This window comes from Nicotiana tomentosiformis, chromosome 10 (genome assembly GCF_000390325.3).
Source record: "Nicotiana tomentosiformis chromosome 10, ASM39032v3, whole genome shotgun sequence".
NCBI classification, from domain to species: Eukaryota; Viridiplantae; Streptophyta; class Magnoliopsida; order Solanales; family Solanaceae; genus Nicotiana; species Nicotiana tomentosiformis.
The window spans coordinates 72,261,517-72,276,149 of NC_090821.1; the positions used below are offsets into that span (position 1 = coordinate 72,261,517).

The following is a 14,633-nucleotide window of genomic DNA, read 5'->3' on the forward strand; positions in this document are numbered from 1 at the left end:
TCACTTCGGAGAGCCTAGAATGTGCCGCTCCCATAAAATCGCCTATAGATCTCGCGATGCTTATCACGGTACTCGCGATATTTCCACTCCATCTTCTGGAAAATGACCTTATGCCTCTCCTCTCGTCGAGCGCTCTCGATATCCTAAATCACGGTCTGAAAGAAAGACATAATGAGGAGTAAAAACAAAACTGTACTCGATATAAAAAATGGAGAGAGATCGAAAAGCTTACCCTAAGAGCGAGGCCGACTATGCTCCTCGATAAAGTGGAATCCTTAAGCTTCTCAAGGGTTTTACCCTCCACATCGGAACAGAGGGACTAAGAGAAGGGACCACATCCTCCGTGTCAACCAGCAAATCTCGGTCCAAAAGGATCGCAATAGTCCGTGTGGTCCCCTCCAATCTCACTTCAAGTCGGGTAAGTTCTTCCCCCATTATCCTTACTTCCTCGGCATCCATATCGGAGCTCATCTCCTATCCTTCTTCGGCTACGCTTTTTCCTTTTGTATTGACCCTGGAAGAAGGATCCTCGACTGGTAGCGAGGCCGATGGCTTATCGTGCCATAAGTCATCAAGAACTCACGCAGACGACCCTTCAAAATCCATCATGGTCTCAGGGAGAGACGTACCCTCCTCGACTCCCGACGACGGCAGAATCGTGGGCGGTAATTCGGCATCATCTTCAATTTATATGGTCGCCATTTATCGGACGACAAAATCCCTCATCGCCGAACTCGCTGCCTGGACAACTCCTTCGTCGACATCCACAGGTCGCCTCTTACGGGGAAATAAGTTATCACCATTCAGCGACTCCTTCTCCTCATCTTCCTCATCTACTAGACGATGCAAAGGGAAAGTCGAGAGTGCTGATGTAGGTGTAGTCGACGACCGGGCATACCTCACCACAGCAGAAGGAACAAAAGCAGCCTTCCTCTTATGAAACGTCAGAGCAGGGCCCTCGGCCTTCTCGAAGATCCTCGGGATGAAAAAGAAAAATAATTAGGAGACTATCACTTCCTGTACAAAACCAGAACGAGCAGGCGACCATGAGATCAAGATGGTATAGACAAGATAATAACTATATATGTAGAAATAAATACATATAGACGAACTCACCAGTCACGGAAGGCGCATGCCAGAATTTCTTGATAAAGGCCGGCCATTCACAAATCCCTACTGTGTGAGGCAAGACCTTGCTGACCCAGTCATATATGTCCATGACCAAGGGAGGGCGAAGTCTCGGTTTCATGAAGAAGGGATGGAATGTTAGATTATGACTAAAACTGGCAAAACAAATGTTTAGCAAAAAGATACTTGCAGGCATAATTCCAAGCCTCAGGGAATCCGCTCGCGTTGACCACCGCGTTCTCGGTCTTGACGAAGAAGTAGTTGAGCCAGAACTGGCGATTCACCTTATAGTCCATGTTCACTACCAAACTTTTACTTCCTCGGTGGCGGAAGTGCAACATCGTCCCCCTATAGTAGCTAGGGGCAAAGAGATGCACCAGGTGGGGAAGTGAGACCCCACGACCAGCCAACTATGCATATTTCGTCAACATACGGATAAACTTGTAGATGTAAGGGGAGAGTTGGGCCGGGCAAATGGCGTTATAACGGAAAAATTCCTCCGCCAATGGGAGAAGAGGAAAGGAATAGACGACATAAAACGGATAGGTATAGAACATGCAATATCCGGGACGGTGTATCTTTACCATATCGCGCCCCTATGGAATCAGATCGATATGAGCAGGAATTTTAAACCTTTCCCTAAGCTCAGCGAGATCGACCTCGTTCATCACTGACTCTGAAGACTCAGGATCATCTTCAGGAAACTTCAAAAAGTCGGATCTAGCCTTTTCACCGTGAGGGATTATTTTCTCCACCGTAGGAAATTTATTTTCCTCAAGAGCAACAGAAACAACGTCGCCGTGAGGAGGCATGCGCACCGCCAAAAGGGTAGGGTTAATCGCCATGCCGGCACCAAAAGTTATGTTAGCCATATTCTTGAGAGAAGATGTTTTAAGTGCAGAAAGGTTGGAAGCAATTGAAATTACTAGAATCAGAGGAGTGGATACACAATGACAAAGTAAAAGGGAGACAAGGATTCAATATGGAGAATGAAGAAGGAGACACAGGGATTCGATATCAAGAGAATGCAAAACAAACACAAACGACCTAAGGTCCTTATTTATAAGAGTTCAAGCATCAGGGTCGAGAAATCAGGCCATCATTACCCAGCGCAGATATCGAAATGGTAGAGGCGCGGGAAACGACGCAAAGCATCGGAAAACTGTGTCACAGTGACACATGATGTCATGACGTCATCCTAATACAATGCGGCCCCAAAGGTTGCGGCTCACGAAAGATCATGTCGCCACCTCATCTGAAGCGCCACTATCTGACTCGCTCTCCTAATTTTGTCAATCACGCTAAAATAGAGCCCGCTCATTAAGGCCGCTTGATCTCGGCCTCAATAAGCGGAAGGACTAAATGTATGGGCCAAAATCTGCCCTAAGGGTAGATTTGGTCTAATACGACATTAAGAAAAGAGTCGGTCGAGGTAGACCAGAAGGCAGCAAAACTCGTGGCCGAGGTATCAACCATGGTCGAGGTTAAGCACTGCGTAAAGGACAATAACGGCTAGTTTTCACAATAAGATATTAGAGAGTTTATTCTTATAAATATTCTCTTCATTTGTACTATTAGGGTTTACTAGGGATATGTGTTGAATATATAAGGGAAAAGAAAAAGAAAGAAAGGCATGTAATATTCATTTGATAAGAACACTTTTGAGAAGAAGATTCTCTCTCTAATAAAAATACAAAGATTATCTTTTGATAAAGACTCATGCTCATATTATTCCCAACCTTTTCCACCAGATCCGAGGATTGTTCATACGAACGTTGGACCTTTCTGTTACTCATCATTGTCAAGAGAAATATTCGTCGAATCCATCCATTATTGGGTGAATCATTCTCCTTATTTACTTAAATGTCATTTATTGCCATTTATTGTTAGATATATCTACATTTCATACTTTAAATATATTTTGCACTTATTGTTATCAATCATTTACGGGATATGTCCCCATCTCCCGCACGTTTTCGAGATTAGCATCTAGTGTTATTATCCTCAACTAGATTTAACCAATTATAATATAAATTTAATAGTTTAACCGGAAGTCACACTTTTTGGTCAAACAGAAACTCCATACACTATTGTCCAAATTAAATTTGGTCGTGTGAGTACATTTTTCTTCATATTGCCGCATAGAATTTGAATATTTAGAATAGAATGTAAACTTTAAAATAAAAGAATTTGATAATACAAAAGCGTAACGATACAAAGAGAGAAATTAGTAACCAATAAAAATTAGTATTAGATATGTTTAATGTACTTTTTAACTTTCACGTATGAATTTCGTCCAATTATTTGTCACAAACCTCAATTAAGTAATATTCTCTCCGGTCCATAATAAGTGACTTTTTAATTTTTTTTTAATCCTAAATAATTTGTTTTTTGTATAATCAAGAAGGAATTAATTTTATTTTTTCAAAATTTGACCTTATTTACATATTTCAATGTGTCAAGGTAACAATTAATTAAATATAATTTAATGAATACATTTTTTTTTAGGAGTTCGTAGTTTTTTTAACGGGTATGTCAAAGGCTAAAAACTTTTTATGCTTATTTTTGCTCAAAGGAATATCCTTTTTTGGGGCCTTAATTTTCACTAATATCACAGCAATTTTAGCATGTGTGGATTCTAACCATAACTCCATTTTTGTACTGCCAAAATAATACTACACGTAACATATTGGAAAACTCAAAAGTGTTATGTATAAAGGTGTTATTGGGAGACTAAACTGCCCAAATGGCAAAGGGGTCAAATTTCACAATAATGACAAAAATAGCTGAGAGCCTATCCCGGTATCCCCAGTCTTTCTAATACACAAAAGATTCATTTGGTATGATGGATAAGTTGGAATACTGTAGTAATTAAGCCTTCGTTTAGTCACAGATTTTGACAAGTTTTTTTTTTAAAAAATTTAGAAAAAATATTTATTTATAGATTTTATTTATATTTTGGCAGGTTTTAAAAATAAAATTTTCAAATCCCAACACTAGCTCTAGACCTATTTTTGGCCTAAAATATTATTGTCAGATTTTTAAAATATTTTAAAAATTACCCCAAACTTTTATATTTTATAAAAAAACCCACAATCTATTACGACTTAACTAATCCACCAACGTATTATTACATCACTTTCTTTACTGATGGATCTTGTAATATTATTATATTTTGACGAATTATAGTGGCTAGTAATTGTATTATTAGCAATTGAGATTAAAATATCAGATTATGATTTTAAGATAATGTATTATGTATTTCATTATAAAAATAATAACTTTTGTGCCAAACTTATGTATGTTCAGGATTATATGATTTGTGATAATAATAATAAATAGATTAACAAGTTTGTTTGTTTGGTATCTTTGGTTATTAATGATACTCCTAGTTTTTAGAACTTATGAGTATAAGTCACATTTCATATTTTTTTAAAAAAAAAAGTGAAATGTATTTTGAAAAATTATGTCCAAATAGATTTTCATCTTCAAATAAAACTTCACCCAAATCAAAATTTTTAAAATAAATTTGGAAATTTATGGCCAAGTGCTAGCTTAGTATTATCTTATTTCTGTTTGATTATTAATCCAGGGATAAATTATCGTAAAATTAAAAATAATATCGGAGTAATTTATATCTGTCAAAAAATAAAATAATACCAAACAGTCAATAAAAAATAATATCAATATAACTAATTATAACATAACTAATTTAAAGATAATTAATCTCAATATAACTAATTAATATAACTTGTCATCCAGTCAAATGACCCCTCAGTATTTAACTGTTGCAAATAAAAACCTTACTGATACACAATCTTTTGTTGAAAAAAATAGATAGCTTTCAAGATTTTCATTCTCAAAACTTTTCTCTCTTACTCTCTTATATAATAACACTCACTATTCGTTCTTGTTTTCTTTCACCAACTTTGTGAAGCAGCTGCACAAAGAAAAATACAGACAAAATTGTTGGGAAAAGAAGAGTTTATTTGTGTTGAAGTTGGTGGTGGTGAGAAAATAGAGAACAAAAAAATTATGCAAGCTTTCAAAGCAGCAGTACTACCAGCTGTTACTCTTAACAATAATAATAACAACAATTCTAATATGTATTGCCACTCATCTTTTTACCTCAGGTACCATTCTTCTCTTTTTTCTTTCAATTCTTTTTTCATGTTAATGGAGTTTAATTTTTGCCTTGTGTTTTAGTTCATTTGAATAAATGGCTTAAAGGGTCAGTTTTTTTTTCATGTTTTTAACTTGATTTGTGCATGTTTATGTAGTTTAAATTTTTCTTGGTTTTTTAGTTCTTTTAGTAAATGGCTTAAAGGGTCAATTAATTTCATGTTTTCAATTTGATTTGTGCATGTTTATTGAGTTCAACTTTTTCTTGTTTTTTAAGTTTGTATGAGTTAATTAAGGGATTAAAGATTCAATTTTTATGTGTTGTACAGAGGAGATGAAGCTAGTAGACATGCAGCAGCACGTTTTGCTGATATTGGAGAACTTGAACAGTCTACAGGATTTCCTCAAGAAGATGCTATTAGTTTAAGCAGAAGTATTCAATTCTCTTTCTCACTTAGAAATATTTATGTTTTTCTTGGTTTTTAAGTTCTTGTATGATGTTGACCTTAAAAAGTTTGATCTTTTTTGTTGTTTGGTTTTTGGTTTTTGGTTTCTTGAAAGGTTCTTTATATGGTGAGATGAGGCCAAACAATGTTGGTGTAGTTTCTTCAAATAATAACTTGCATTTTGGTGAACTTAATACGGTAAGATCCTCAACCCACAAAAATTAACCATCTTGGTACATACTCTTCCGTTCCAATTTTACGTGACACTATTTCCTTATTAGTTCGTTCAACAAAGAACGACTCATTTCTATATTTAGAAACTGCTTCACCCGAATCAGATCCTCCAAAAATGCACTAATTTTTGGAGGATCCGGCATGCGCCCGGCAACATTTTCGAAGAGTACGAGCAACATAGCTTTAAACTTCTTACTTCAAAGGTCTTGCTTAAATGTCACCTAAATTGGAAAGGAGGGAGTATATCATGTAATATATATGTATATTGTGTATTGAATTAATGATGTGAAGTGTGAAAATTGGAATGAATGTGCAGAGTATAGGGTCAACAGAGATGGGGTCATCAGAAACAGGAGGGGTGGAAGCAGGGGGGAGGTTTATGTTGCACAAGGCACAAACAGCAATGGTGGGTGGTGGTGGTGTAGTAGGCGGCGGCGGCGGCGGTGGTGCGGTGACTTTGGGAAATGGCCATTTTGAGAATTGGGCAGATTCTGGTATTGCAGACAATAGCCATAGCCAGCAGACTGACACTTCCACAGATGTTGATACTGATGAAAGAAACCACCAGGTTTTTAGCTTTCCCCTTCCTAATTGCTATTTTTGACAGTTAGCAATAGTCCATCCTTGTCTTTTCTTTGTTGTTATTATTTCTTTTATGGCGCTACACAAACAGTAAGGATTCATATATCCGTCTCCAACTTGGTTGTGATTGAGGCACAATTAGGGTCGTTTGGTACTAGGGATAATAGATAATTAATTCCGGGATTAAATTTGAGATGAGTTTATCCATGTTTGGTTGGAATAAAATCACAGTACAACTAATCTTCCGGGATTGTAGTATTATCTTTATCCCTGTGGGAGGGTGAGATAATAATCCTGCGATCACTTGTTTCCCAACTAAACAACCCCTTACTGTTGTTGTTGTTGTTGTTGTTGTTGTTATAATGGGGATGATTCATTAGTGGTTAATAATACATTATTATCATAATATTTTGGGCTAGTGAGTTTATAATAATTTCATGTATAAATGAATTAAAAAATGACGGCAATGATCTTGAGATTAAAATGGAGTTTCAGTTTTCTTTATATTAAATATCACTTTTTAGGCAGAAAGAGAGGTATTAATTTCACTTATCCGAATTTAAGCTAGGTAGGGTAGCATTAGGATCTTATGTCACCCCAAAATCTTGGTTAATAAATTGAATATATCAATTGATTAATTACCGAGTGTGCAGTATCTTTGGAATTTAATGAATGATTTGGTCAGATAGGGGAATGGCTAGGGAATACTCAATTAATGAGCCGGTTGTTTTTGTTATTTTCATCTACTTTTGTGCTGTTTTAGCCCCAGAGAGAGAACATAACCCGAGGGGGTCGAGCCATCTGGATATCAGTTGGTGTGTTTATATCTAAACCAACTCCTGTTGTTAACTGTTTGTATTTATTTGTTTTATTATATCACAGGGCCAAGGGGTTCAACATGGTGCATTAATGACTGTGGACTCCATCGATCAGTCCAAAGTAAAGCATGGAGATCAGAAGGTGGTTGAAGTTGTTTACTCTTGTCTGTTTCTTCCAATTGTTATTCACTCCATTGTATCTGTTGGTTACATTTTACTACCGTATTTACTTAAGCTAAACTTACATGCAGACACTGCGCAGGCTGGCTCAAAATCGAGAAGCTGCTAGGAAAAGTCGATTGAGGAAAAAAGTAATATATTCACCTTTCTCAAATTTAATTGAGATTTATTTGGCTAATCCGGTAATTTTAGATACTTTTTATCCATGAGATTTCTATGCCAGAGTATTTAACATCTATGAACTAGTTGTGTTTGAGCTGTTTAGTTCACTTTAGTTAGTGACTGTGGGATGTCATATTGCCTTTCTTCAGAAAATGTTCCCCTTAATGTATGTGTAGAGTGGTGACGAACAAAATCTCATGCATTACTTCACAGTCTAGATAACATCCAGATGGAATTGAAAGCTAAAAAAGTAGGAAAAACAAATGCAAATTGTGTACGGAAGTCCCACTCTATGCAATTGTACATCACATGATATTCTTGCTTTGTATGTTTTTTATATGTTGCTGAAGGGGTGCATTTTATAGTTATCCGAAACTTAAGAGTTTTGCTTTGCTGCAATATTGATAAGATCAAGTCACCTCAGGTGTTGCATTATCTTAAGCATGGTTATAGCTCAAGAGTCTTAGCTGAACGTTTAGGCTTACCAAGTTGTTGATCATTGTTGGTCAATGTGCAATATGTCTTCTTAGATACTCGACGTTTTAATGATTATAAGGTTTTTTGGTTTGCACAGGCATATGTTCAACAGCTGGAGACTAGTAGGCTCAAACTATCACAGTTAGAGCAGGAGCTAAAACGAGCCCGCCAACAGGTATCTCTCCCCCTCCGCAACTAGTAAGTAGAGGACTCACCGACAAAATTTGATAAGTCATCTCTTTCTTGCTAATTTCTTGGACACAGGGCATATTTATTGCTAATGGATATGCGGGGGATCAGAGTCTTTCTGCCGGCGGAAATGGTTAGAAATTTCCAGCCTTGGTAGCATTCATTTCTTTTATCATTAGTTAACGACGTTGCACTGAAACTGGGTAATTTATGATACTTTGCACAGGGGCATTGGCATTTGACATGGATTATGCACGTTGGTTAGAAGACCATCAACGACTTATCAGTGATCTCCGATCAGCTGTAAATTCGCACAGGGGAGATAATGAACTGCGCCTTCTTGTTGATGGAGTAATGTTACATTATGACGATAAATTCAAGTTAAAGAGTGTAGGAGCAAAATCAGATGTTTTTCATATGCTGTCGGGCATGTGGAAGACTCCTGCGGAAAGGTGTTTCATGTGGTTGGGTGGATTTCGTTCTTCCGAGCTTCTCAAGGTTAACTTAGGCTCTTGTTTAAAGTGTCATTTCGTATTGCTTTTTATTTTCTTAAACTGAGGTCCGATTTTGGAAATACAGATTCTTGGAAACCACCTTGAACCATTGACAGAGCAGCAGCTCATGGGCATATGTAATTTGCAGCAGTCTTCTCAGCAGGCCGAGGATGCCCTATCGCAAGGCATGGAAGCCCTGCAACAATCTCTTGTCGATACACTTTCATCGGCGTCTCTTGGCCCTACTGGCTCCGGAAACGTAGCCGACTATATGGGGCAAATGGCAATCGCAATGGGCAAGCTTGCCACCCTTGAGAACTTCCTTTATCAGGTAACCGTCCTTATTTTAAGTTCTCGATAACATGTGCTCCGTACTATTTTTTTCTATACAATGGAGTTTACCTGTATGATTTTCTTTTATTTGCTAGGCTGATCTTCTGAGACAACAAACTTTGCAGCAATTGCATCGAATCTTGACCACACGTCAAGCTGCTCGAGCCCTGCTTGTTATAAGTGATTACATGTCAAGGCTTCGGGCACTCAGTTCGTTGTGGTTAGCACGCCCCAAAGACCAACTCTAGTAACACGAATACTCATCTCTACAAAAGTGATGCATTTTGTAAGTTCTTAATTGTGAAGATAGTGGTTACTATATGGTAGCTCGCAACTTTCAAAAGTGAGTGATTCGGAATTGGTACAATGCCAGCATATAGTTCTTGGCTACTTTCTCGAGCCACACGTCTCAAAAATATCTTGAGACGATTAGGGATGGATCTGTTAACTATTTTCTAGGTTCTGTAGAGGTACAACTAGCTATTTTCTTGTACTAGGAATGTTAGTCACCTATTCGAATATAGTCCTTGGTAAATCGTGTTATGTAAAATTGTCATCCTTCTTGCTGCTGGTAGCAATTGATGTTTTGCTTTTTGGTTATGGAGAAGGTTTCTTCTCACATTTATCTATTTCTCCTTTTTCCTATAGTAAAACATCTAGTAAAGTTGTTTCCATGTGACCAGGAGGTACGTGACCGAGCCGTGAAAATAGCCTCTTGCCCGAAATGCAGGGTAAGATTGTATAGAATAGACCCTTGTGGTCTGGCCCTTCCCGGATCCTGTGTATAGCGGGAGCCTAGTGTACTGGGCTGCCCTCTAAAGCATCTGGCGATTCAACTTTTAAATTCATAAAAGAATCTTTACAAAGCTAATGCACCAAAACCTCAAGAGTTTTGTATGACTATATTGTCTACATGTATATATATATATATATATATATATATATATATATATATATATATATATGATACAATGGGTTTATTTTGATTATTTAAACAACTAAGATTTAACAATTTCCTGTTGCCACTGGCCTGTATGCTTTTCCTCTTTCAGTATTCTTCCTTCCTGGAGACAGACATAAGAACAAAAATATAAGCAACAAGAGATAAAATGAAAATTATTGAAATGAGATTGGTGCACTAAGCACTAGCTATGCGCGGGGTTCGAGGAAAGATCGAGGGTCTATCGTACGAAGCTTTATTCATGACCTCTTGGTCACATAACAACAATTTTACTAGTTATGCCAAGGCTCTACTTTAGATACTTTCGTATATGAGAAAAGAAACATACTTGGCTTATTTCTTCTTCTGGATTTGACAATATGTGGTATGAAAACTCCTGTTCCATTGAACACTTCATCTCTGTTGCCTTTTCTCCACAAATCTGATAACCATTTTGGAACTTTGTTGTTATCCTCTTTATCTCCAGACCAAGAAAAATGAACTCCTGCAGGTTGTAGAACTGAATAAGATTTCATTTCTACTTTGTTTGAGTTCTTGAATTCATTTGAATATTGGTCATCTTCTTCATCTTCTGTTGTCAATATTAACACTTGTCTTTTAAGTTCATCGTAAAAGTCGTCGCCTTCGAATTCTTCCCAACAACTTATTCCCATGTTCCTCTGCATCTTTTGTATCAGCTTGTTATTGTATACTTCCATTCATGATTTTGAAATGATTGCTTGAGTTTTTTTTGAGTTTTTGCCTTGTGAAATTTATAGTGTGTGAGAAGAGAAGGTTTTGTGATTGTGGTCAAAGTTACTAGTGAATTGGAACTTGGTCTTGTAAGACGTCTCCAAGTGGAAACTAATCCAAAGAATATGCCCACTTTTGTATGTTAGTCTATGCTTGTAGATTAACTTTCATTTTTTTAATCACAGGTCATATAGTGTTTGGTCTAGTTGTCCGCATGTAGAGCAGTAGAAGAACGGTAAAGATATCTTCGTACGACCTATAGGTCACGGGTTCGAGCCGTAGAATTAGTCACTAATGCTTGCATTATGTTGGATCGTCCACATCACACCATTGGAATACGATCCTTTCTCAAACATTGAATAAATGTGAGATATTTTGTACATTGGCCTTTTTCTTGTCCTCAAATATTTTACCGTATATATCTTATCTTTCGTATGGATTAATTCTGTTCGTTGAGGATTAGACAGATAACTTATTCTAATGTTAACACCTTTGAATTTTCGTCTTCTGTTTGCGTGTAGTCGTATAACGTTTGAAATCAGGTCAATGATATGAGTGGACCCTTTGTTCTCAAGTAAATTATTGGATTAGTCCCCAAAGTTAAGAAAATGATACTCTACTCAACCTAGAAGGATTGTATTATTGACTTTTATACATTAACTGTTCACATTAATGTCTTCTACCAACTTTCACAATATAATTCTTTTTTGTTTTCTTTCATTTTTTTTCGTTAAAGATATGGTCCCTCGGTGTTAATTTATGTGAACATATTTGACTGAGTACGAAGTATAAAAAAGAGAAAACTTTTGAACTTGTGGTATAAAATAAGACACAGATATTTTGTGTGGCTATAAAATATTGCATAAAGATAAATTATTTCCAAATATATAAAGAAATTATTTTTTTTGGCACGAACTAAAAATAAAATAGGTTCACATAAATTGAAACGGATGGAGTTCTACTTTAGATTCTTTAGAAGTTTAAGACTAATATTAAAAGGATTTAAGTTATATGCACTCAGTGGCAGATCTACTCTTAGATTGATTAAATAATTATTTACGTATATTGAACTTTTGTTAAGCTAGGTTAAATATTTAATTTAGTCAATTGCAATCGTAAACTAGATAAATGTGTCATAAATGATAGACCTTTTTGAAAGCTTTTCTCTTGTGTAAAATCCAATTCGAATTTATTTTGAACCTTGTTGGACTCCCCTTTTCTTTGTGTTTTTTATTTCCTGTCCTAATCATTTTCCTTTTCGGCTATTTTTCGATTTCCTATTTGTCGTTTTATTAATTTTTATATTTTTTTTCCTCTATTCTGTTTATTTTATCTGTGATCTCCAGCGAGAACACTCAAATAAGGGACTTCAAAATTTTAAAATCCCATAAAATAAGCATTTCTTTTAATGTCAAATATGTAAATTTCTTCTTTCAAAAAAGAAAAACTTGGGTGTCGATGGGCATTTTGGATCGAGACCAAATACAATTTTTATAACTTTTTTGTTAGTATATCACAAAAAAATGTTCTAATTTAAATCTCTTTACTATTAAATTTTGATGATAGTTTCATAAATTTCTTAGAAGTAACATGAGATTTATGAATTTGATTTTGAAACTTGTAGTTTATATTATTTTACATTTACTCGTGGGGTGTAATGTACCTATTGAATCTTTTTCTTATTATGATTGGTGTAATTCTCTTTTTAAAGATGTTATGCAAATTTATTTTTATTTTTTAGTATATAGAAAAAAATATAATTCTCATAGTGAAAATGTTAATTTTACTTGTCTTGTTAATAATAAAGGTGTGATTCCTTTTTTTAAAATTGCTAATTATGTTTGTTTTTTTAATATTGGAGATATAATTTTTATTTTTTTATATAAAATTCCTATTAAGTTGACTCGAATAAACTCAAAAGAGACCGATCTAGACCGAATATACGTTCCTAACAAATTCTATATTAGTTATTACAAGGTGTTCATTAATGAAAATTGTGGTGCTTACCACCTTTAAATCCTAGATCCGTCTATGTATGCACTGACAAGTAGCAATGTAGATTTTTATATTGTTAACATAATTTAATCAGTAATAGTAGGTTAATTAACGTATTAACTAGATTTACATTGAGTTTTTGTTTTAGCTACACATAAAAGCCGTAGTTATACGCAAGACCTTAATTTTTTTTTCTCGACATTAATTACTGCAAATCCCAGCTACTAAATATTATTTTGCTAACTTATGATATCTAATAGAGGATGAAAAACTTATTGACTTCTACTGGATGTTGGATTTTAAAGCAGGGAAATAAGAAGTAAAAAATTGTGGCGCGGTGACAGATATCTTTAGGAATGAAGCTACCTTAGGCGGAAAGCGTTTAAACCTTAAACGAGACTTTTCAAAGCAAGAGTGAAACCAAATTAATCGAGCTCCAAAGCAAGTTTACATAATTTAAGGAGATAATATTCCCTAGTAATATGTTTTTTACCTTCGAAGGGTAGATTCAAGACCCCTTATGAAGTGGAGAGATCTCAACTACCAATTATAAAATGTCAAAACATTTGGAAAACATAGGTTGGGGTGGTGACACTTGCAGTTTTAGGTTTTTAGTCACTATTCAATTTCAGTCAACTTTATCAACTAATGTATTTTTAAAAGTTAGAATAGTTTTTCTTTTTCATTGACAATGAAGAAAAATCAGTTAGAAGAATCAATTTTGTAAGGTATTTGGGTGGACTACTAGTTTACAATTTAGTTTGACTTGTTATTCGTTAGTGAGGCGTCCAAACGCGGTATAATGATTGGAATTTGTTTTTCAGTTTCGACATTTGGAGTTTTTTTAAGTGACATTAGTCCCCTCCCCGTACCCCCCTCCCCCACCCAAAAAAAAAAACTCCTTTCCTTTCTTTTGGGATACTACTATAGCCAAACTATTTTTATTTTTGTTATAAAATAAAGACGGTAAAGTAAATAAACTGAAGACAAGTATGGAGAGAGATTCATATATTATTCAGTTTCAAACTGGTGTATATAATGAACTGAAAACTTCTCTATTTATAGAAGAAATGAAACAATTGCGAGACTTTTCAGGAAGCAGATGCAAGGCTTTTCTTGAGCTGCTTGTAAGCTGTCTGCATGAGCTGCTCGCAACCTTCCTGTTTAATAAGAAGCTGTTGCAAGTCATTTCATTGAGTTGCTTGCAACCTGCCTGCATCAGCTGCTTGTAGATATGGATAGTCTTTTTTAGGAAGATGATCTATAGCGGAGTAATAAATGGATATCCATAATGATTTGAAAAAGTAGCAACAATAGATTGATTTGTGGAGCGTCATGATATGACAATACATCCACATGTAAACACGTACCCAGTTTGAGATCGAGCTTTATGGGACTAAGATAAATAACATGCATCTGCATAACCAACAAGATCTGCACTACCTTTGTTAGCATAAAACAAACCCATATCAATAGTTTCCTTTAATATCGCAATATATGCTTAATCTTGTTCCATGTCTCCGTATAGGAGAAAAGCTATATCTTACTAGTACATTAATAGAAAATGCTATTTCAGGCCTTGTAACATTAGTGACGAGCGCAAAACACACACTTAAATTGTGCCCGCTAGTCAAAGATAGTATAGTAAAATATCGTATCCACAGGGATTGGAGTTAAATAGTATTATCGTAGTTTGTAGCTAGATTGCTATTCATGAGGATCAACAGTTGGGGTTTATATAATTATTAATCTAAAATCTACAACTATTGACTAATGACAA

General features: G+C 35.5%; 2 protein-coding genes across 2 annotated transcripts; one reads left to right on the forward strand and one right to left on the reverse strand.

The window, feature by feature from the left end:
* The first annotated feature begins 4,948 nt into the window (after positions 1 to 4,948).
* LOC104113033 (transcription factor TGA2.3-like) lies at positions 4,949 to 9,765 on the forward strand. The gene is made up of 11 exons (XM_009623112.4): positions 4,949 to 5,261; positions 5,580 to 5,683; positions 5,812 to 5,894; positions 6,247 to 6,498; positions 7,395 to 7,472; positions 7,582 to 7,641; positions 8,247 to 8,324; positions 8,414 to 8,471; positions 8,565 to 8,836; positions 8,918 to 9,163; positions 9,261 to 9,765. The coding sequence occupies exons 1-11, from the start codon at positions 5,164 to 5,166 to the stop codon at positions 9,411 to 9,413; spliced, it is 1,482 nt and encodes a 493-aa protein (XP_009621407.1). The 5' UTR covers positions 4,949 to 5,163; the 3' UTR covers positions 9,414 to 9,765.
* Positions 9,766 to 9,993: 228 nt separating this feature from the next.
* Positions 9,994 to 10,951, reverse strand: LOC104113034 (uncharacterized). Its single transcript, XM_033660484.2, has 2 exons — positions 10,455 to 10,951; positions 9,994 to 10,229 (listed from the first exon to the last, which is right to left on the reverse strand). The coding sequence occupies exons 1-2, from the start codon at positions 10,822 to 10,824 to the stop codon at positions 10,171 to 10,173; spliced, it is 429 nt and encodes a 142-aa protein (XP_033516375.1). The 5' UTR covers positions 10,825 to 10,951; the 3' UTR covers positions 9,994 to 10,170.
* Positions 10,952 to 14,633: the final 3,682 nt, after the last annotated feature.

Coding starts and splice junctions, on each gene's coding strand:
- LOC104113033 (XM_009623112.4), top strand. CDS start 5,164: ATGCAAGCTTTCAAAGCAGCAGTACTACCAGCTGTTACTCTTAACAAT. Junction 5,895..6,246: donor ATTTTGGTGAACTTAATACG/GTAAGATCCTCA, acceptor ATGAATGTGCAG/AGTATAGGGTCAACAGAGAT. Junction 8,472..8,564: donor TCTTTCTGCCGGCGGAAATG/GTTAGAAATTTC, acceptor TACTTTGCACAG/GGGCATTGGCATTTGACATG.
- LOC104113034 (XM_033660484.2), bottom strand. CDS start 10,824: ATGGAAGTATACAATAACAAGCTGATACAAAAGATGCAGAGGAACATG. Junction 10,230..10,454: donor CAGAAGAAGAAATAAGCCAA/GTATGTTTCTTT, acceptor GTCTGTCTCCAG/GAAGGAAGAATACTGAAAGA.